This window comes from Ochlerotatus camptorhynchus, unplaced genomic scaffold (genome assembly GCF_037179485.1).
Source record: "Ochlerotatus camptorhynchus isolate MF236.1 unplaced genomic scaffold, CSIRO-AGI_Acam_v1.1 ptg000130l, whole genome shotgun sequence".
In the NCBI taxonomy this organism is placed as follows: Eukaryota; Metazoa; Arthropoda; class Insecta; order Diptera; family Culicidae; genus Ochlerotatus; species Ochlerotatus camptorhynchus.
The window spans coordinates 776,180-801,024 of record NW_027040620.1 but is presented as its reverse complement, the minus strand read 5'-3'; the positions used below and the strand labels follow the sequence as shown (position 1 = coordinate 801,024).

Below are 24,845 nucleotides of genomic sequence, written 5' to 3'. Positions count from 1 at the left end.
TTCAAATTAGGGAGCCCGTTAAAGTCGGTAATAGAGTTCATGAGCTCCCGAATTCGCAGCAAACCACACCCAATTGACATTTTATTTATCACTCCCAGTGTTCGGAAAATCTCAAAAACTCAAATCTCATGCATGAGTTTATGCGCCTATGAGTTTTGCCTTGCAAAATTCAACGCAGCAAAAATCACCGATGAGTTTTCGGGTTCAAAAATTCATTCCTTTTTATATTTTGGCGTTATTCATTGTTATTACTATTGTTTGCGCATCAGGGTTGGAAAACTAACATAACATGCATAGGCATGATATCAATTAACGTTTGAGTGGTTTTTATGAGTTTAGAGCTGGAATGATTTTTCGGCGTTATGAGTGTGAGTGCGTGAATATGCATGAGAATCTCAAGCGTGAATTTTGTTTGCCGCATTCGCACGCGAGTTTATTCTCGCAGGGAGGCTCAATGAATGAGATTTGAGAATGATTTTCCGAACACTGATCACTCCCACTCGCTTTAAACCACATTTTGATTCATAAGATTTCATTTCAAAATTAAAGCACGAACAGTAGCAAAATTACCGGATCAAACTCCCAGTTTCAATATCATCAGGAATGCACCTAAAACATCTGGACAGTGTTGATTTCCGAGGGGATTTTAATACAACGAATAATTAGTTTTGATAATTTAAGGGCAGATTCTTGAACGTCAGAATTTCTTCGAGAACTTTAGTGAAAATCTAAGAACTACATTAATTATTTCGTTTAAATTTTAAGAAACTTGATTGGATCTGAAATTTTAGGGAAAGTTATAAACATTCAGGAAAACTTGGAGAGCTTCGGGCAAATTTTTGGTAAATGAGAACTTCAAGGAAGATCTGCGATCGTTGAGGAGATGCATTTCAAGAACTTCAGGAAAGTTTCGTGAACATCAGGAAAGTACGAGAATTAATTATCGGGAGTGCTTAAGAGCAGGTCATAGTAGTTCCGTTAATTTCAGAAAAAAAGAGAAACATTTTAGGTTCCAGGCTTTCAAGAAGTCCAGAGATGTTAAGAAAACTTCAGAGAATCTTTGGGTTGTGGGAACTTCTAGGAAGTTTAGGGTTTTCTTTTAATTCAAAACTAATTTCAGGACCAGGGTTGTCAATAACGCTATCACCAAAAACGTCAGCATCAACGTCTGCAATGAAAATTTTCATTGTAAATGATGACGCTGTCGTTAGTGACGATATCATCATTAACAACCCGGTTCAGGGTAGTGCTCCATCAAACCTGAAATATTTCAGGATAATTGATAAAACTTTAGGAAGCTCCTATACATAAAAAAAAAAAAGTAATATCGATCTACGTTATTCAAGCTGATGTATGAAATAAACCGTATTCTTTTATTTTGTCATTAGGTTAACCATTTCCATGTTAGGATGGTTCAAAAAATCGTTTTTTTTTCTAAAATTTACAACTTTTGAACCACTTTGGGTCGATTTCAACGATCAAAATATCAAATGTAAGACAATAAAAAATATTTTTTAGAAAAAAAACATAATGGTAACAAAACAATTGGATTTTGTGTTAAAAACAATGGTTGTATTTGTTTTTTTTTTGGTTTGTATACCGAAGGCGCAATATGTTTTTATATTTTTCCCTGAAAATTTAGGCTTTTTTTAATCGGCGATGTGTTTTTTTTTTCGTTTTTAAGTTATATTTTTTTTTAAGTTATCAAGTGTTCGGTTTTCGCTTCTACCGTCTACCATGCATCTCCATTGATTTATAGCGACTGTAATATGGTCTCATTATCTATACTCAAGGTTGCAAATACTCATTTCAGTTAAAACAATGTTTTTTTTTTTATTATGAAATAATTAGATGTCATTCATATTTTGAATTGGTAGGATACAAGAAGAGGTTGCAAAGAATGTGTTTGACATATTAAACCTGTTTATTGCACTTCATGAGAGTCACAATCAGCGATTTTTCACACACTCACTCACTCACTCAGCGATCAGCAAATCGCTGATTGTGACTCATAGAAAGCAAAATTTACAGGTTTTATGTTTCAAACGCATACTTTGTAACCTCTTCTTGTAAGTTACAAGTAAAACATGCCATCACACCATATTTTGGTTTTATTATTCGAAAAACATTATTTTAGCTGAAATGAGTATTTGCAACCTTGTCTATACTTATTTCAATTTTGGAGTATTGAGTGAAAACTCAAAACTTGATAAATTAAAAAAATTAAAAGTGGTTTACTAGAAGTATACTAATGTACAGTGAAATAGCCCACTATTTTCCTCACATTCAAGATTTTTTCCAGGAAAATCGAGGAAAATTGTGCTCCATTCACTGAGTTACATAACTTTTTATGCAATTTTGAGTCAAATTTGACTCAATTTTGAGTTACTCTCATTGGCCGTGTGACAATCGGGAAAAATATACTTTGTCCTCTCTTCGAAAACAATAAAATATTGTACCTTGATAAAAAATTCAAGACCGTCGAAGTGGACTAGATTTTCAGTATACATTCACTTTGAAGAACTATTAAGAGAAATTGAATTTTTTTTTTCCAGAAGAGGATTTCAAGATTCGTAAATCGGATTTGTAGGGTAACGTGCCAAATAAAGTCTGGAATCCTGAGAATAATTCTTGAAACATCTCGAAAGGAATTTCTGTAGAATTTTAATGAGAATTTCTAGAGAATTTTCCGAAGAATTTGAAAGAGAACTCCAAGATAATTCTGAGCAACTTTTAAACCCTATTCTGATGAGAACTGTATAGGAATTCTAAGGGGAATTCAAATGAATTTTGAATAGAATTTTAGAAGGAAGCTTCAATGACTTCTTGGAACAAACATTATAATTCGAAGAGATTGTGATGTAAGAACGGTAGTCTGAACAATGCGTAAAGAGCAAATCGAAACATTGAACGTCGCGGGAAAGTGGAACCTAATGAAGGCCTATGTGCTTTTTCGTAGCCCTTAGTTTTCGGATTTGAAAGATCGTCGGTTGCAGTGGCTTATTGAGTAGAAAAACGCGGTCCCAGGTCCTTTCATATTAAAGAAATGTATAGTCAAATCGCTTCTTTATTGTGTATTTTGCGAAACTTGTCGTCGTCGGTGCCGGGTTTTAACAGTTACAACAACTCGAGTAACTTGTATGATGTGATATGAGGGGCTAAGTGGCCTTAGGGCGACCGTTTTTGCTTACTGAGGAGTACACCATGAGTCTAATCAGTCAGGCCCTTCCAAATTCAAGATTCGTCAATCGTTTCATTTGTTAATATGACTATATGAGTAATAATAACGCCTCTATTATTAAAGAGGAGCTGGTTTGCCTACTGGCAAACGTTTTTGCTTATTGAGCAGAAGACCGTGGGTTCAATCCCAAGCTCCTTCGTGTTGTATGATGGTTAGGACATCAATTCAGCTTATCGTTTACCAAAACGAACCCTGCTGCAAACCCAACCCTCTTACCCAACATCCCTGTGATTCCTCGTGGAAGTGCAGAGGACTCCTCGGCTTCCATGCGTTCGGGCGCGGCCGGTGCTAGTATTGCCTAGTTTTAGATCACCAGTTTTTACACATTGAGAATGATTACTAGTCCCAAGTATCGTCTATTGGTTCTCTGTGTAGTTACAGCTGATCTGGCAATAACAGAGTAGCAACCGTGGGTGGTCAATCATGCTCATGCTCATGCTCAAACTATATAATTCGCCGTTTTTAAGCCGTTTTAAAGAAATGTTCATGGGACTCCCAGAGATAATATCATATTTATTTTAGAAAAACGCCAACAAAATCCTTTAAAGAGTTTTGACCTAATTTTACAGGTAGTTGATACTTCGACAAATTTTGAAGATTTTGAACGCAGAACCAAATTTAAAATCCAGGAAAAATTAAGAGGATCAATTGAAAAGGGCTCATCAGCTATTGTAAACGAAACTTCTTGCGGCATTTTCTCGTGAAGTGGAGCTCGTTTACGCATACCAATAACATTATCGGATAGGGAGATCTGACGGTGTTCTAGGTTTACACAATAGTTGAGCTCTGATTCACGAGAAGAGGCTGCAAAAAGTTATGTTTACAAAAGTTGATGAGGCCTTTTCAATTGTTGATCTTGAAATGCTGCTGTCTTAGTAATGAGTAATGAACCATTTAACCTATTGATCTCTTCAGCTCAATCGCATTAGGATTAATCAAAGGCATCATATCAAGAAGGCTGATAACTTTACCAGCATCCAAGTGACAGATACAGTAGCGCTGTGTTTGATCGACATAGAAAGGAGAGCAAATACACAAACCTTTCTGCAGACGTTGGAATCTTTGCTATCACATTCGGTTGGAACATTTACCTTTCAGCTAAAGATTTAAATAAAACCTTCTAAAGGTCAAAAAGTCGCCTTGAAAATCCCACATCACACATTAAACGATTTTACCTCTTCGAATCCCATGAAACTTCGAATAATTGTTAACCAATTGTGTGCTGGAACTCGGTCATTTTGATTCTCGTCTAATCGTACAAAATGACGTATTCGATATTTTTCGATAAATCATAGCACGAAAACGGTTCATCTATTCGAAATTTCCAAAATCGTAGAACATCGACTATTAGCACACCATTTGAACTTTATAGTCCGCGAGGAATTAAGGTTGATTAATGAATCCCTTACACAGACATCAAAAACACAGACCAAATCCAATGTTCTATTTCCAACGACAAACTGATTGCGATTTCCGAAGTAAAATGACACAATGAAATGAAATCCTTTGTATGTTTCAACACAATTTGTGGTTGATTCAATTTGCCCACAAACATAGTGCTTGTTGATTGCACGAAACTACTAGAGGATGCTTCCGCGTAGTTTTAAAAATAGTTTCTCTTTACCTTTAAAAACCTCACACAAAGGTAAGATTATGCTGACATTGACCATCCGAACACTTTCTGTTTCATAATCCCAAATTACATCAATAGCATTCAAATTCATGGTCCACAGGTCCGCTCATTTCCTTTGCACACACACGTGAATGCCGCTCTTTTTCCGCCGATCCCATCCGCCGAATCACACGCACTGCTCTGCCGGTGTTGGTGGCGACGTGTAAGGTAGCTAATAGCTAAGCAATCGCGCACACAAAAGGTCATTTTTTGATGGGCGTAGATATTTCCCTCCCCCCGGTATCGGCTGACGGTACGGCATCCATCATCGCCTCGCCGATTTGTTTACATTTTCGACTCCACCGCGGATTCAAAATTTCAAACCGACATACACCAGCCAGCCAGCCCCCCAGCAGCAGCAGCAGTAGTGTCTTGAACAAACGCAACGCAATTTCGCTTTCCCGCCTTGCTCGCTGCTGACTCTGACTCAATAATAATTATCGGAGGCACCGTTGTTGGGGCCGCCAGGTTTGTGTCCGAGTTTTTGGTCCGTTTGCTGCTGCTTCTGCTGCTGATTGAAAGTGAAAATCGGGGCCAAGGTCTCCCCCGCAATGCTGTAGCATAGCGCACGCCACGATAGCCAAAAATGAATCGACGAAAACTGGCTGAATTAAGTCCTCCCGCGCGCTGCTACCGGGTGAAAAAGAAGAAGGGGGGGGGGGTTCTTGGTGATCGATTATAAGGAGGTGAAAAATGCCCCAACGAGGGAGATCTTTCAACCGGTTTTTAGCTTAATTTATCGGGGCTCGGGGTGAACTTTATGACCGGTTTGGCTTCTTTCACCTTGATTTACATGTACCTAAATTCGGTTTGAATGTCATCGCACCACCACCGGCTGCAGCCGTGAAACTTGTTTTCTCGGCACCGGCGGACGGGTGAAGAAGATGCTACACGCCTTGACCTTGGCATCACATGGTTTGTTGTTATAAAAAAGGTGAATATGTTCATCTGTCTTAAATTGTTACTGACAGCTTTGGCCGCCTGGAAGTCATTTTAGTGCAGTAAACTTTTCTCAAGAAGATCATTGAATTTCACTCACAGGAAAGTTACACAATTTTCAATCGTTCTGTTATTTTATTTTATTTTCTTGTTTATTAGATTGATTTTCAGTCAGTCCAAAAGGGCAAATTAAAAAAAAACAGTTTGTCGACCTGGGAAACCCTAGAATCTCAGGGAATTCCATGTATACCCTGGAAACTCAGAAAATGTCAGTGAATTTTCATTAACATCAGGGAAATATTTCTCAATCCTTATTAATAACTGCAATTAAACTATAATTATATCACCAATCATGTGGGAAAGTGAAACAATGAATTAATTTTATAGACAGAGGTGGAAAATGTCATGTAAATTATATGGGGAAAAAAATGTCATGACATTTTTCCCCTATGCGTTTTCATAGTGATATTTTTTGTAAAAATAAGTCTCGTTAGCGCCTCTGGTTAGAAGCCTTACAGTTGAACAATTGGAATCCAGAGAAGCATTTTTTAATGATCCAAGACATGAAAAATTTCTTCAAGATTCTGGGACGTATTTGGGCTCCATGATTTCGTACTTAGGAAAATTTTGAAAATTGCAGGCCAACTTTTTATTAAAATCCTCAAGCGTTGGACAAGATACTATATAATTTCATCTCCTTAGCGCTACAGCTAGGTATTTTTGTACAGATTTCATATAAGGATACCTAGTTGTAGCATTAATAGGATGATTTGAGTTTCTACAAATTCTGAACTTATACATATTTTTAAAATTCTTAACCTAAAGAACTGCAACGTTTCATACTGATGACTTTTTATTTGACTTCAGTTTTTCCAGAATCAGATCAAAAACCAAGGTTGTAAGACATTTAAAAATAATCGGATCTCGGATTTGTGGACATAGCTTAATTAAAATCTTGGAACATGTAAAAACAAACTCAAGGTCCAGATTAAAACATAATCTCAAATCAGGATCTTGGATTCAGCCAAAACAAAAACAAAATCATGGGCTTCAAAATACTAAAAATATCCCAGATATTTTTTTAACTAGTTCGTTTATTTAATAGGCTCAGTCGTATGTGACACTTTGCGGAGCCAGAAATCAGTTATGCTTGAATTTACATTTTAAACAGCAGTAGTTCTAGGTTAGTATTGGGTACCAAATACTCGTGGCGGGCTCGAGTTTAATGGGTAACAATTTCGATTGGAAGGAGCTAGGTAGGAAACTGGTTTCTGAAGCCTCCTTCAGAACTCTCGGACGGTTGACCAAATCCTGGCTGAGCAGGAGCAAGTAGCACAGAAACAGAAGGATAATAAGACTGGGACACAATAGCTGGAAAACGCTTGGAAAGGTGGGGATGGTCACATCAAACTATCCCAGACAATGAAAATCTCGAGCTTGGAGCAGTTTTAAAGATTTTCGAACTTGTGTATAAATCGAATATCCTCAATTAAGAAGAATACTCAATATTCTGAATTTGCCAATTTTTCATGATGTTGAACTCGAAAAAATACATGATCCCGGAGGTTCTATACTAAGAAACTTTTGCTTCTCTAGGGCTTGGAAAAATGATTAAAATATAATAAATCGATACCTCGAAGGTGAAAACATAAAAGTCCGGGCCTTGACAAATTAATAGCTCCAAAACCCAAACAAAAAGTTGAGTTGTAAGACTTGAATAAATGGGAAAGGTCAAGAAATGTAGTGTTTTTATTTCATCTGCGTATCTTGTATTATATCCATCATATCAAATATCGAGGCAGCAAACCGTTAGCTACTTTAAAAATGAACATCATAGTTAAATATACAATTCTTTGCTTCACCGACACCCATTTTAAAGCGTCTAGCATCAAAGTTGAGGAAGTGAATCTATTACATTTCAAGGTAAAGGCATTATTTTACTCTGCAAGCTCTGTATTCTCGATATTTGTGTTTCATTGGCCAGAAATAAAATGGAAGGGCCAAATTCTAGTTGTGGAGAGATGATTGATTTTTATAGCTGTATGTTACTAGCAATAGTTAAATCGACATAGAATTCCGTACTTCTTGAAGAAATTGTCAATGTGAGACTTGAACTTAAGTTTATCATCAATAATCACGCCAAGATATTTAATCTCCCGAACGCGATCAATAGCCTCATCGTCAATTGCAACGGAAATGCTCTCATTTACCCGATTCCACGAAATTACCATGGATTTAGTATTACTTATAATGAAGCTCAATAGCTTATAAATCAACCATCTGCTTAGAGAATGGAAATCTTAATCCAAGTTTAAAACGGCATCATCAAAATCCTTAGCTGCAATGAAAAACACAGTATCATCTGCAAAAAGATTAATGTCGCAAAATCGTAAAACTCGTCACAAGTCGTTAATATACATAATAAATAAAAAAGGGCCCTAATACACTTCTCTGGGGCACTCCAAGGTTATTCCCCACGGGACTGGAAACATAATCATTAAAAACCGTCCGTTGAGTTCTGTCACACAAATAGCTTTCAAACAATTTGTATGCAGTACTCGTCATTCCAAAGCGCTTGATTAATTGTAACAATAAGGGATTAGAAATTGTTTCAAAAGCGCGTTTTAGATCCAAAAACAACAGTAATAAAAATCCTGGAAATCTCAGGGAATTTTATTAAGCAAAATAAGTAAGACACCTTAAAGGAACCATTTTCAGCCCCTACTGTAACACCAAAGAAACGATTTGCATCAACAAACGCTAGCACATTTATCAAGGCCCCCCATCAAGAGCCGAATGTCTTTCCTCGTCCACAGATTCGATGCAATGAACTACACTCCAAAGCCATTTTCATCCCTTTTTCGATCCTCTCTGTGCGATAAACAACTCCATTTACTTATCCATTGCTTGAATGGATTACCTCCGTTGTCATTCGATTAAACACCACGTCGCATACTCGCTCGACTTCCCCGAACGACAACCACGACGACGACGCGCGGTGCAAAGAAAAATTGGATTTACAGCAGATTTAACAGCATTATCACGTCTAGTATAGAGGATGGACTTCAGACGGCATTCGCGCCGCTGGTGCCATCGGAAATGGCTGCATGGTGCGCACACATCCAAGTGTGAATCGGAATTGAAAAATTGCATTACTAAAATTTTTCGGAAATGACACATCCTACTAGCACGGGATTCCGGCTTTCGATCGACGACCGTGCGAGAGTGAAATTTCGATAATATCGTTTTGCGCTTATGGAAGACTATGCTGAATCGCGACGTTTCTCGCATTCATGATTTTTCTCTACAAATTCAAAGTTCAAATTGCAATTTGAACAATTGAAATTAGACGAAAACTCATGTTCGAAAAAAATGTCACTGAAATTCAGGTTCAACATGCCGTTAACAACAGTACAATGTTTCGATCGCAAGCATTTGATTCGTATTTTTCCGTTAGTCACGTCTCCTACCGCCTCAAAAACATCAACATTGACCAAACGCGGAAAGCTGAGTCGGAATCAACAGAAAAGAGAAAGAATCAACCACGCGTCGATAAGAAAACAGCTGCAGGAGAGCTCACGTTTGTCACGATGCCAAGAAGTGTAGTTCGCCACCCGAATAAAAAGTAATCTGTGCATTCCGAGGGGGGGGGCGACTCTATCCAAAACATAGGGTTAGATGCTGTGCGTTAGAAGATTGATGAAGGCTCTGTAGATTTCCTGCAAAAAGATGGAACGCGATGCGAGAAGATCGATTTAGATGCGTGAAATGAAGAAAAGATTTTTCGTAGATTGATTCGCTAGCGTGAGATTTCTGGATTGGATTTCTAAAATTTGTGCCATGGTTAGTGCCACGAAAGGGTTAATTTTACCTCAATTTGGATGACTCAATACTCATGTGTGATTGTTTTACAATGTACAATTTTTCAATAATTACTTCATGTTGTAAATCGATGAGATTTGGAGATACTAAATTTTTCGTCGGGTACCAAGCTACTAGAAAGTAAAGCGTCTATGTGCTGACAGAGACAGTGAAACTATTCAAAATTGAGACACAGAAGAAGGGAGGTGGTGAAACGTACGACTATTGTATAATAACAAGTCTAACTGACTGACTGGCTGACTGAGGGAAGCTGTTCAAGAAAACGAATGGATGCAATGAATGTTACTCTCCTGCAATGGTCGTGGTGGTGGTGTGATTAGAGACGGTGATTGTTTACCATTGGTGTATTTATTTAAAATGATAGTCGATGAGATAATTCCTTTGACTTGGTGAGACTTGAATGTTCCGAGTTGTTTGTTGAAGCCAAATAAATGAAGTACAGGCTAATGCAACTACTGCGATACAAGAAACAAGATATTAAGTTACTCGTGTTCGCCGAAATATGCGTTCATCAAATATATCTCATCAAACAGCTCTAATTAACAAATTCTTATAAAATTTCTTTTTTATTTCCTTTCAGGTTAGTTATCAAAAATCTACTGTTGAATGCTTATTCACACCGCAAGCAGCTAACCAATAATGGGAAAGTGTCAACATCCAACCCAGTGTATCACAGGCGAGAAAAGTAAAATAACAACATCATAACAAGTCTTTTTATCCGAGAAAGCATTTTGTTTTCAGTTGTTATCGCATTACTAATTTAGTCATCAACATTGACTAATTTAGTTATCAACATTGACTAATTTTGCTATCAGTTTTTATCATGAAAGAAAGTGATATTTGTTTACGAACGGTGGAAGGTTATTTCAACTCTCTAAATATTACCCGCATGGTAAATCAAAATTTGCTTACACCGCTAATCATCTTTCAGTTATCACCGTAAGGCTTTATTATCAAATTGATAACATAATTTGAAGTTGGTTGCATAGATCATAGGATTTGTTATCAAGATGTTATCAATGATAACACGCTATTTATTCAACCATAATAATAACATTCCGAGCTGAATAAATTAACTTTTGAATACCTAAATTTGGTGTTAATCAGGCTGACATCAGACGTAAAATATCAAAGTGTAATTCAAACTGCAATTTGTTTCTAAAATACTTTCTAAATAACGGAAATCGATATTTGTATATCAAAATAATACCTGTGTGGTATCGTTTTGGCATTACATTTGCTTAATTTGTTATAGATGTTATGATATTCTGGGAACATTTTTTTTGTTGTTATTATTCTTTGGTATTTTACCTCTTATGTCAGGGTAATCCATACAATTTCAATGTATTCGTTCCTGCTCGCATTATTCGGCTATCAAATCTTGATAACCGGGTTCCAAAACTTGTTCCCAATTTGGTATAAAACTTTACTCGGGAAGGTAAACAGCTAACTCGAAGCCCAGGAAGGTCTGCATTTACTCTAGCCCTGTTACTTACCCAACAATCCTAGTCTCAACTTGTCGAGGAGACTCTTCAATCCTCATCATGGCACAAAGCGAATAAGAGTGCATGAAATTATTGCTTGTTTAAGCATCCGCCCGCATCCAGGAGAAAAACTATTTATCTGGCCAATATTTATCCATGTATCGCATCTTGAAAGTTCTTGGCCTGTTTGCAACCGCCAAGGTGCGTCGTCGTCGTCGTCACCCAGTCGCTTGAACTAGCCTGGCACTTGAAGTAGTTGCAGTCGAGGACGGTCGTTCGTTCGTTCGTGAGAGTTCATTAACTAGTATTTACCTACCTACAGCTAGCCCTGCGCGCCACGGAACCGGTTCTAAATATTGAAATTAAACATAATTACACCAGCTCAGCCATTCCAATGTGTATTGTAGGAACGTTCAAAGTTTGCTCTTGGAGTTGGCTATTGGATTTTTGCATGCCTTCTACAACACGAACACACACACTCACCGAACACCGGAGCTCATCAAGTGTAGCTATTATCCGAAGGTTGCCATCTACCCCCTCTGCGGCAGGTTATGGAACAACTAATTGCTTTGACTTTGGTTGTGCTTTAAAATTGCATCGACGGGAAAAATTTCTCCACAATTGTAAATGTTCAATTTTTGCTGAAATTCGTCATTTAAGTTATGCGTCGTCAGCACCCTCCACCAAAGTAGCACACCTAGGTAATTACAGTAATCCATATCTGGATGTGTTTCCCCTTTCAGAATAAATCATCCTGATTAACTATTCCAGCTCCCACAAGCGCTGAAAAGTAAGACAAGAGTGTGAATCCACTTGGTTGGTTTTGGATAGAATCGGTCAAACTTTGGCGGAGCTTAGCAGTGAAGTTGGCCCAAAAACGACGACACTTGCCTCTGGTCGAATTTGAAATTGACTGCAAAGTCAATAACAATAACGGATTATGACGACGCTGTGGTGGGAGGCTTCTTGAAAACAATTTCGGCTCTGCTCAAGAGGTTCTATTCCGATCCCAAATCGGATCGGTTGAGTCACAATAGCTAAGACAAAGCAGACCTCTTTGCGGCGAAAGTTTGCTTTGAGATCCCACGTAACAGGGGATCCTTATAATGTGGTGACTTTTAATCTGATCCCCACTTGAATTGAACTCAGGCAAATAATGTCAAATTACCAAAACCACAATTTTCTTACACTGGTCTATTAATCTGATTGAAGTGTCGTTCAGATTAGCGGAAGTTTAAAGTAGTGGTCCGGTAAGTTCAAATGAATCGCCCAACATACGTCATTCAAATCTACTGAAGAAAAGATTTGTCCAAACGAACGAATATGAAGGGGCCTAGGATTGAACCCACTACTATATTCTGATCAGTAAGCAAAAATAGTCGCTCTAAGGCCACCGAGCCCGTCATATCACAACAGATCATTTATGATTTAGTTTAAGCTACAACCAGCTCAGTAAGCACAAATGGTCCCTCTAAAGCCACTGAACCCCTTATATAACAACAAACTACTTATAAAAATGCAATTCAAATCGTTTTGAATCAGAGATTTTACAGATTGAACACTTATCACTAGACAACGAGAAACGCAGACCTAATTTCAAAAAATGGTCTAGGAAAATTTACTTGCGCTAGACATTTTTTTCAAAGACTATAATTTTGAAAAATCTTTGAAGCTCGGTAGCTTTAATATTCGTCCAAACATTTCCAAGACTAGATTTTAGAGAAAAAAATCTATGCCCAAGATCATAAAATATTATTCACGTTTCAGAAGTATTTAAATTTTTCAAGGCCTGTGTACTTACATTTCATATACAGTGCTTTCCCGATTTTGTCTACCCCCCGATTTTGTCAGCTTTTTTTCCCGATTTTGTCAGCCTGAAGGTTTTGCTGAACTTTTTGGTTTTTAAGCATGAATTCTCAAGCATTTTGCTCCAAATGACACTTAATTGTTTTGTTGCAACAATAACAGAGGTAACTCAAATGAACATCAATTATTGCGACACTGCACAACTGTATCTAGTTCCTCCCGATAAAGGTAACTAGGTGGCGAATAGAGCTATGCTGGCTGCAATACAAGTTATGGGCAGATACCCCATTCAAGAAGAAGGTTTCGTGATCGCCAAAATTAACAGAATATTGCAGATGGAGCAATTCCACGAGACGCTTGTTGGACTTACCGAAGAGCTGATCGGACGAAGACCGGTAGTCATCGGAGGAGACTTCAATGCTTAGGCAGAGGAGTGAGAAAACAGATGTACTAACGCAATAGGGCACATTCTGCTGGAAGCTCTGGCGAAGCTGGAAATTCGGCTGTTCAATAAAGGCACCACCAGCACTTTTCGCAGAGATGGTCGGGAATCCATTATCGACATCACTTCATGCGGACTGCAGTCCGTCGCTGGTGGAAAACATGAATTGGAGAGTGTGTGAAGGATATACCCATAGTGACCAGCAGGCAATCCAATATGGCATCGGCCAACGGAATCCTGTGGCAGTACAGGGCACGAGAACTTGCGACCTGAAGTGGAACCTCCAGCTTACTGCTGCAACGAGGCAATTAGCACCCTCCGCGCTAGTTGTCTCAGAGCCAGAAGACGTGTTCAGAGAGCAAGAACAGAAGCAGACAGAGAGGAATATAGAGGAATGTTCCTAGCACATAAACGAGAGATAAAGCAGAGCAAGTCAAACTGTCAACTGGAGCTGGGTCGAGACGCTGCTGCCAACAACGTACACCGTGTCGTGATGACGAAGATCAGATGTCAAGTCACGAAGTCACCAACGAGCAACTCGTAGCCGTGCCTGCTGGATACACTCGGAAAACTCTTGGAGAGGATGATCCTAAACAGGCTGAATAAAATCCGCAGAGAGTGAGCAAGCATTGTCGGAGAGGCAGTTCGGATTTCGAAAAGGAAGAGCAAAAGTGGATGCAATTCTAGAGAGCCGTGAAGGCGTCGAAACAGAAGTGGAGAGGAGATCGATATTACGCTGTGATAACGATCAACGTCAAGAATACGTTCAACAGCTCCAGCTGGGAGGCCGAGGCTACTTCCAGAACCGGGTTCTGATCTACGAGCCAAATATGGGACAGAGATCGACTAGAATCACGGTGGGAATTCCACAAGGCTCCATCCTTGGTCCAACGCTCTGGAACGTGATTTAAAACGGCGGTCTAACGCTGAAGCTACCCAAACGAGTTGAAATCGTTGGCTTTGCGGACGACGTCGTCTTACGGTAACTGGCAAAACGCTGGAATATATGGAAATGTTGGCGACCGAGGCGGTCGATATGATTGGAAACCTAATGCATGGAGCGAAGCTGCAGATAGCCCACAACAAAAGCGAGGTGGTATTGATCAGTAAATTTAAAGGGCTGCAGTGGCCAGAAATTACCATTGGGGAGCACACAATAAACTAGAAGTGCTTGTTGAAATGCCTGGGAGTGATGGTCGACGACCGGTTGGCTTCAATAGCCACCTAGAATACGCCTACGAATCATACCGAACATCTCGGGACGGCTCCTGGCTAGTGTATTTACGTTGATTCTGAGATATGGAGGTTCAGCCTTGGTTGCAGCGCTGAAAACCAAGTGGAATTTAAGGAAACCGAACAGTACGTACCGGCTCAACAAACCGTACGCAAACTTTTCGAGACATTTGGTGTACCCTTTGTTGTATGAATAGTAAAAATTTATCAGTAATTCCATTAATAGTGGATAAATAATGGTTAAACTTAATTTCAGATGGGGCTGACAAAAACCGGGAAAGTACTGTATTCAAAATATGAAAATTATCCCAGAATCTTTAATTTTTCTCCAAATGTTAAGTCCGAGACGCATGCAAAATATTCTACACGGCAAATAAATTTGGCTCATATGTGAGTAGATTTTTTTCTCAAATATGAGCAAATATCACTTATTTTTGAATGACATTCATTCATATATGAGTGACATTTATGCATCTTTGTGTAAAAATTTACTCATTCTTGTGACCTACGTTTTTGTGAATTTAAGTGAACTTGACTCAAATATGAGTTAGATCAATTTGCCGTGTGCATTCTCGATTTTTCCAACTTGGAAAATTTTCCTCGATCCAGAATAATGAGATTTCTTCTTGGACCGCTATCTAGAAAAATTGGAGCTATAAAAATTTGAAGTGTTTCAAAAGTTTCTATATCCGAGGTCTTCAAAATTGATTGTCTAAAAATTGTCAACATTTGTCTTGTTATTATTACCTATTTGATTACCTTATTATGTTTACCTTATTGATTACCTTATAAGGCATAAGGATGATGCAAATAATATTTCCATTTTATGTCCGACATCACTCAAATAGGTCGAGGAGGGGCAAATATTAAATAACTAAAAAGAAATAAATTTACGTATAAGCAACTCAATTAAAAATAAAAAAAAATATTTTGTGTACTTTTAGTATAAAGCGTAGAGTTGAAAACGATTTTAAAAAGAGCAAAATTTTCAAATTTTGGATGACATAAAACAAAAATCAAATCTGCATTAGTCATAATCATGGTGACCAGCAAATCCCAATTTCGTCCCGGGGTTTTCCCGGAGTTTTGGTGATTTTCCCGGTTGTTTTGAGATCGAAGAATTCATCCTAAGATTAGTTTCGAAAATACTTACTGAAACTTCATTACATTACTCCTTGCATTCTATTTAGTATTAGTTTGAATATTCCTTATAATTTTGTCATACAATTCTGCTCATAATTATCTTGGAGCTCTCCACTAAATTCTTCTGAAAATTCGCTTGGAATTCTCCTCAGAACACCCTTGAAATTCTTCTCGAGATGCTCTTGGAATTGAACTCGGAATTCTTATCAAACTCATCTCAGAATTCCTATGGAATTGTTCCCTAAAAGTTCGATTCCCTTGGTATTTATCGTGAGATCCTTGAAACTATCTATAGATTTCACTTGATATAATCTTTAAATTTTCTACGAATATCCTTCGAATTGTCATCACAATTCTTCTAAGAACCTATTTTGAATATTCATTTGAAATAGACCTGGAATCCGCTTCACAATCGCCATGAATTTTCCAAAACAACTACCTAAAGATTGTACTCTGAACGTCTGAAGTCTCACAAATGACTGGGAGTTCTCTCTTAGAGTTCTTAAAAAAGATCTATTGGTAATTTTCTCTAAAAAACATTGTTGTTATCCTTAAATCCCTTCAAAATTCTCATGATATTTAGTTCTTTAAAGAGACTGTATCCTGAAAACATTTTCCAGTCCAGGGGTCTTGCAATTGTTTAAAGGTCCAGAATCTTATTTTTCTCGGTTTGTCATCGAAATTCACGGGCTTTTCCCGATTTTTTCCCGGCGATTTCGAATTCGCGCCTTTTGCCCGGTTTTCCTGAATTCCTGGTTCACTGTAAAATTTATGGGTTAGGTTAACCATTATTTGTTTTATTTTAAAGGAGCATAAAAAATGCTCACGATGGGTTGTGATTGTGAGTTTATAAAATTTCTCGAAGTGGGTCGCAGTCAACGAAATATTGTAACCACTTTTTTCCGATCAATAAATGTCACTATTAGTCACTTTTTATTGCTTTAAAGTCACTAATTGGTTATTTTAGTCACTAAAGTCACTACTGTTATATTACATATCCACACTACCAGCCCTGCGCTAATCGCAAACCCACAATGATCGCGCAAGTAACAATTGACCAGCCTTTTGACTTTAACTCTGATTGACTGTGGTTTTATGACGGTTTTATAATTTAATAAATCATATTTCCCCCTGATGGAAAATTTTAAAACCAACCGATTCAGGAATGTAACTAGCTTTTGATGATGGAGAACCCGAGGTACTTGAAATTTCAATAAATCATCATTTCGGACACGGCGTGAAGCATGAAATATTGTCAATGGCGTTTGCGTCACGTTCTGATTAATAACAGACCAGCCTTGTCCAGGTACAGTGAAACCTCCGTTTATGAAGTCTTGTTTTTACGCAGTATTCAGTTTACGTCCCTCTTTTTACGAATTAAATGCCCAATAACGAGTTTTTTTTGGTGCGATTCTGGGAAGTGGGAAATACCCCACAATACGGAAATTTTTGGAATCGATGTGACGTGTATAGAGGCCGGAACTCGATTTCTGACGCCATTTTGAAATGGCGGCCTCCGGTTCGAGAAAAACATGGAAATTCTTTCAAATACCCCACAATATGGGTATTTTTGGAATCGCAGTGACGTGCAGGAACCGGAAATAAATGTTTGTCGCCGTTTTTATATTCAAGATGGCGGTTGTAGAAAAACTAGGAAATACTGTTAAAACACCGTCAATATGGGTATTTTTTGGAATCGTGGTGTCGTGTAGAGACAAGAAATCCATGTCTGGCGCCATTTTTAAAATCCAAGATGGTACCATCCAGCTACAGAAAACAGAACAAAAAGTGTCAAATACCCCACAATATAGGTATTTTTGGAATCGGGATAACATGTAGGGACCGGAAATCGTTGTCTGACGCCATTTTGATTGAGAGGGTGGCTTCCGATTACAGAAAAACTGGGAGTTACTGTCAAATACCCCACAATATGGGTATTTTTGGAATCGCAGTGACGTGCAGGAGCCGGAAATCCATGTTTGACGCCATTTTGATATTCAAGATGGCGGCATCCGGTTGTTGAAAAACTAGGGAATACTGTTCAAACCCCACATGCATGTCTGACTCCATTTTGAAATCAAAGATGGCGGCTTCCGGTACAGAAAAAATGAAAAATACTGTCAAATACTCCACAATATGGGTATTTTTGGCATATTGAAATGTAATATGGCGTCTTCCAGCTACAGAAAACAGAAAAAAAGGTGTCAAATACCCCATAATATTAGGTATTTGTGGAATCGGGATAACATGTAGGGAACGGAAAACGTTGTCTGGCGCCATTTTGAAAACCCAGTATTTCTGTTTATTTCTCGGTGGCGTTTCCTTAACATCAATCTACCTGTGCACCAACTCTCAAAACATAAACAATTATCAAAATATTGCTTGCAATGGATAGATATCGAGTAAACTAGAATATTAAGCGTATTTTTCAACCGATTCGAGTATGAATATGGCATTAAATCTGGTTTTGAAAATTGGTGCACAGGTAAAAAGTGAGGTTACGGGACGCCACTGGTATTTCTGGAAACAGGTTGATGTGTATCTATAAGAAATCCATGTCTGACGCCATTTTGAAATCCAAGATGGGAAAAGTTGTTAGTCTGCGGGAGTTTGAGTGCCTACTGAACCATAGCACCGATTTCTTTTGACGAAAGAAAGCACTCGCTGAGTTCCGAATGGATGATCTTCCGTAGCTGATGATTGACCATTTGCGTCAGAAATTGAGCTGCTCGTGCAGTTTGTGCAAATTACATCTTGAATCTCGGCGTTGGTGTCAACCCAGAACCGGGCAATCGAATCCAGGTCCATATGGTTGTTGACCGGATCAGCACCGAAGTATAAATACAACACGAAACAGCACCATTTCATTTAAACAGTTAATCACAGGTAATCACTGGCATTTAGAATCGCGGAAAATGTGCTCCAATTACGGGACAAACTATTATACATACATACATACATACATACATCATACATACTCAATATCGAAAACTAATAGCACCATCAGGTAGAGGATTTATTGCTCTGTCATTTGGTATAGTATGTTTACGAGTTTGAGCTTTTATTCGTGAGAAATCGGCAAATACAACAACTATTTGCTCAGCCTCAGCCTACATGGCTGGAGTGGCCTGGGTATTTGCCAAAGTATTCCTCCCCCCTCAAATCCGGCCCTGATGATAAACCAACTTGACACGATACGATAAATTGCATAAGTTGTACACGCAACCCAAAATGTATTACATTGAATGTCAGTTGCAATTCTTATCATTCTCTACTAATACACTCCTAATTGGATGATATAGGTTGACCTTGCAGACGATGTAATGATTTTTTATCTTTTTCATTTCATGTTCTGTCTACGCTTTCGACTATACAACAAGCATTCATTTTAACATTTTTTTTATAACATTGACGACGCACACACTTGCCACGATTCGCTCCAATTCCCGTTCAGCAGAACAAGCATACGAAATCGAGTATGAGATGAAATAAGCGCTTCTTATTCGCTTTAGCCTATCCATATTCCGAATCATGGAGAGAGCAGTAGAGAAAGCACAGGTCTGATTATCACATCGTTCTTGTTTCTAGTTCAGTTAGAAACTCCATTTTTTTTTCGATTTAATTAATTTCACTCACTAATACGCTCCTAATTTTTCGGTCCCCATTTTCTTACATTAGATCACAGCTCGGTATATCATGCAGTATCCACTAACATCCTGCGATGATAAATCCCTCTGCAAGCAAATCTTACATCCCCCGGTTAGGTGTACAAATTAGCAAAATTGACGAAAAGACGGTTGAATCTCAAGACACTAAAAAATGCACTGTCATTCTAAGTCATCGCATAACGAAACCACAAGGAAGGAAGGAAACAAAGCTTGTGTTTGAATTTTATATTTGGCATCGGCTCCATCACCACCCCAGTCTCCTATTTAGTCTACCGCCGGCTGCAGTATCATCACATAAGTAGAACGATGAAATTTTTAAAAATAAACATGCACTCGATCCATGTTACAACACTGGGGATATATTTCACTACGATCGGGCAACTGGTGCCGTTCAACCCGAAATAGAACGCAAGGGTCAAAGTTCTCCATCAATCAGGCACGATTGAAGAATTCTCCAAAGAAGTTCCTGATTTGGGAAAATATCCCGGTGGTCATGGCTTCGCTTCCGGTCGTCGTAGGGGCAGTATTCCCGAACACGTAGGGAACTCCATCGACGATGTTGATCGTCAAGTTGGCTACATCACCCGGCGGTAGGCGAATGATTTGGTTCCCCACCTGGATGAACGATTCTCTTGTTTGTGAACGTACGTAGTCCGAAAGTTCAGTCTGCTGAGCGGCCGCCGACCGACGACCACGGGTGATGGTCAAGCCGTTGATTACGGTTCCGTTGTCCGTCATGGCACTGGTATTGAGTCGATTTCCGATGGCAATGCTAGCCATTATCGGACGAAGGGTCGTTGAGGAACTGCTGGAACTGGCCGAATTGCTGTTGCTGCTGCTGCTGCTGCTACTTCCGCTGGTGCTAGTTGTTGGGAGTAGGTAGTTCCATGGGAACCAGAAGATTGGCACTCCCAGAGTTGAGGGGAGCTGGAAGAAGGGTGGGAGGTTAGGATTTGTATGGCTTTATGCTTGAAATGAAGCAGCTACCAGAGCTAGTGTCAGTCCAATGAGAGCACAAAACTTAACGGAAATCATTCTGCAAGCGAACTGCAACTTATTCCGATGGGGAGGTTTAATTTTATAGAAGATGCTGATCTTTGCTAGGCGAGTTTGGGTAAATATTGGATCAACTGTTGCCAGTGGCGGGGTAATTGAAATTTCAAGGAAATTGATCAGTGAGTGCAATAAATGAATAATGAATGGTGGATGGACCATCACTTGGGGTAGATTTGCACTTTAGCGGTATTTTATTGGGCCTCTATTAGCTCAGTCCGTAAATGCGCAGCTACAAAGCTAGACCATGCTGGAAGTGGCTGGGTTCGATTCTCGGTCCAATCAATATACTAATGTAAAAATGGTACAGGCATCGAACGCTCCCAATTTATAACTGTGAAAGTGTATCTAAAACACTAAGTTGAGAGCACAAGTAATAAATAAGCTTGAAATGTGAAAAAGAAGAAGAAGAAAAAGACATATTTTGTTCGCAGTTTGTAGTTTTCAAATTTTGTTGTTATTATTTCTGTATCATTAATTTTTGCAATATCCACTTTTCTGTTTTCCGAACTTCAATTTTCAATTGTTAACTTTCTATTTTCAGTTTATTATTTTCATTTCTTGATAGCAAATTTATATTTTCATTCTTCCAATTCTACAAAATGATGTCCACATAAAACATCCATAATCAAATCCAGGGCCTGACTAGAAACAGTGTCTATCGGTTTGCAGGCTGTGACATAATTTCTTCTCTGTTGCTCCCTCCATGCGTGTGTGTGTGTGTGTGTGTTTGTCTGAGCGAATATGCTAGTTTAATGACAAGGCTCAGAGCATTGTTATTATGCTACAACGATTGTTTGCTAGCCTCTACCTACAAGCAGACCGGCCATCGTGGAAGTGCGGGGCATGTGAGCTCAATGAAAGTAAACTGCATTAAATTACACCCGATAGATACGATGCTTACAATAGATGAGACCCATTCCATACGAGTGTGGTGTGTCGTAGGGTTGCTCCTGAAATCGCATTTAATCCAAAGCGTTGCATTGCCAGCACAGACCACCCCAGACCGCGGCACTGGGCTCTAACTCTTTTAGTAGTAATTTTACGAGCTGTTAGCTCTGCAATTGCAACATACTGGACCACTCCCTCAAGCAGCGCACTCCTACTCCTACGAATTGACTCATTCGTTTCGTTTACTGCATGACAGCAAATATGCCAGTACAAAAAAATTCAATCGCAACCGCAACCATTTCGTGACGGTGAATTACGCGCTCCATAGCTTATTACAAGCAAACCAAACGAACCACGCACAGGCTTGATGGCTTGAATTGGTAAATTGGAGCTCTGGATCTTATGCTTCGCGTGGGGATTACAAGAGAATGCGTTCCAAAGATGCATTAGCTAAACTGCAACAATGATGGAGAGGTCGTTTAGCTTTCGAATTGTTTGTCGCCAATTTGGAATGAAATCGTTATACAACGGAAAAGCGAGAGAGACAGACGGAGAGAGAGCTGCCGTCATTTACCAGTGATTGGTCATCATCGTTAACTGTCGCGTTTGCTGATAAATATGTCCATTTCGATTGATTGGTTTCCCTAGCAGGAGAAAATAACTTATTAATACCAAATAACAGGTATGAAAATAGCACAATTGGCTGCCTAAATATGGTATTGACGAGCCGGACATAAGAGGTTAGATACCTCAAAAATGTTCGACGAAAAACGAACTAATAAATAATGTAGTTATTCAGCCAGTCCATAGCAAAACGATATAGTGGTTCTCAGAATTTCGTAAACATTTCTAGATAGAGCTGGAATTAGGGCGTAACAACTTTTGTAAACAATGACTTCTCTCGATTATTTCTAGGAATTCAAGGCGCACCCACGCAAACCAAAATAACCATCGGGTATGGGAAGACTTCATCTACCTGATGGTGATATTGATTTTCTTGGGCGAGTCTTGGGTTTCTAGAAATCATCGAGAGAAGTCATTATTTACAAAAGCTGTTACGCCCTAATTCCAGCTCTATCTAGATTTGTAGTTTTCTTTCTTATCTCAAAATATTTGGCACGTTTTTTTGTCATCACGGTGACCATTTCCATGTAAAGGTGGTCCAATAAATCATTTTTTTTCAAAAATTCATAACTTTTAAACAACTGGGCCGATTTCAAAGATCAAAATATCAAATGAAAGGTAATTAAAAAATACTTTTTAGGTAAAATAAAATAACATAAAAATGGGATTTTGTATTGAGAAACATTGATTATATTTGTTTTTTTTTATGGTTTGTAGACAGAGGGTGCAAAATGTTTATATATTTTTCATTAAAATTTAGACATCGTAGAAATTGAGTAAACTTAGTAAAAATTCTGAGAACTTCATAGATCTTCCGAAAAAATCATAGAAACAAGGAACTTGGAAAAGTTCTGAAAACTGCGTAGAAGTGAAAAATTTATTTTAGTTTGAGGTGCTTCGTAGAAGTTAAGGGAACATTATTTTATTTCAGGGAAGCTAATTATTGTCAGGATTTCTACTCATTTTTCTGGGTAAAATTACCTGAGTTTTCCAAGTTAGTCCAAGATCTAAAAATATCCAATGTCTTGAAGTTTCGTATTCCATGTAAAAGTTCAGGATATTGAAAATATTCAAAGTGCCAACATTAAGTAAACAAATAATTGATTTATTTCAATTGCGTTCAAGTTCAATGCAGTTCCATCAACTTTACAACAATTGTAGGAACTTTGGAGAACCTCTGAGGAATGAAAGGAAATGCTGAGAATGTCAGTGAAGCTCTATAAACAAACTGTAGGAACGTAAGGAAAGTTAACACGCTGGAAATATGGGAAACTTACTAGAAGCTGTAAGAACCTCAAAGCGGTTCTTTTATGAAGTTCCTAGAATTTCAAAGAACTTCATGTAAAGCGAACTTGAGAAATTTAGAAAACATGAGGGGTATTGTGCAAATTTTTAAGAAGTTCTAAGCACCTCAGAAAAGCTAGCTAGATTAAAAATCTATAATCGTAAATTTGGGTAAATTCAAGATAGTTCCTGGGTGTGTTGAAAAACAAATCGTGAATTCTTAAGATGTTCCGTGAATTTTAGGGAAGTACAGAGACCTTCAGAAAATTTATGAAACTTCAGAAATATTTCAGAAACTTCTCAGAAGTCTAATGAATTTCAGAGAAGTTTAAAGGTGTTTACGGGAATTCTATTTACTTCCGAGCAGAACCGAGATCTTCAATAGAACAAAGAGCTTTATGGAAGCTTCGAGAACATCAAAACAGGTCAGATAATCAAAGGACAGTTCAAATAATTTCAATGAAATATTAGAAACCTTAAAGAAGTTTCGAGAAACTCAGTGAATTTCCGAAAACTTCAGCAAAGCTCCGAGAGAATTCCTGGAAATTTTATGAACATCCGGAAAACATGAGAGTATTTTGAGGGTGTTATATCATGGAGATTTCAAGAACTTAAAAAATGCGAAAATTTAGCTAAGTTGATTAGAGAACATCAACGAAGAACTTTTAGCAAGCAGCGATATCGTTAAGAAATTCCAGAGAAGTAAATAGTTTAATGATATCCAGCGAAGTTCCGATTACTTCGAGGACGATCAGATAGCTTCAGAATAATCCCATTAACTTAAGCAAATTTGTCGCGACTTACAATGAGTTCCGTGGAATTATAGGGTATTCCAAGAATTCTATGATTGATCCTAAAACGTCAGAAGCGTCAGGGAATAATGAATATATGTATATCAGAAAATTTGCTGGATTATTAAACAAATTTAGAAAACATCAGGAAAGCATAGATAAGTTCAGGGAATAGCGAGTGTTAATAATGGTTATAATACTTAAGGAACATTTTAGAAACTTCAAGGCAAATTAATTGATTTCAGTAAAGTTGCGGGTTCTTAAAATATACTGATAAATTCAAGGCAGACTAGAGAAACTTTAAAGAAATTCAATAGTCGCTTAGGCACCAGGAAGAAGTTTTAAATTAGTGTCGATAATTTAAGGGAAGTTTTATGAATTTCAGAAAAATCTGGAGAACTTCAGTGAAAATCATAGAACTATATTAATTATTTCGTTCTAATTCCAAGAAAATTGCGAGAGCACAAAAATTCTATAAATTCTCGAAAACTTCGGAAACTTCACAGAAGGACAGTGGTCTTCAGAAACAAAAAAGAATTATTTATGTTTTAAGTTTGTTTCTTACTGAAGATTAATCCACTGTGAATCTTTAAAGTTCAAAGTGTGAATGAAAATAACGAGAAAAATTAAATGTTTGTATTTTGAAATTTATTATTTTCCTTAAAATATCCTCAGTAAGAATTTTTTTAAAT

The 24,845-nt window shown here is 38.1% G+C and overlaps 2 protein-coding genes across 2 annotated transcripts in view; one reads left to right on the top strand and one right to left on the bottom strand.

The window, feature by feature from the left end:
* The window catches only part of LOC135700208 (protein fem-1 homolog CG6966), a 153,124-nt gene that overhangs the window by 55,789 nt on the left and 72,490 nt on the right, over positions 1-24,845 (top strand). The gene's annotated exons all lie outside the window — the stretch shown is intronic.
* LOC135700152 (uncharacterized) lies at positions 19,599-20,828 on the bottom strand. The gene is made up of 2 exons (XM_065220571.1): positions 20,498-20,828; positions 19,599-20,437 (listed from the first exon to the last, which is right to left on the bottom strand). Exons 1-2 carry the CDS (start codon positions 20,723-20,725, stop codon positions 19,943-19,945), a joined length of 723 nt encoding a protein of 240 aa, XP_065076643.1. The 5' UTR covers positions 20,726-20,828; the 3' UTR covers positions 19,599-19,942.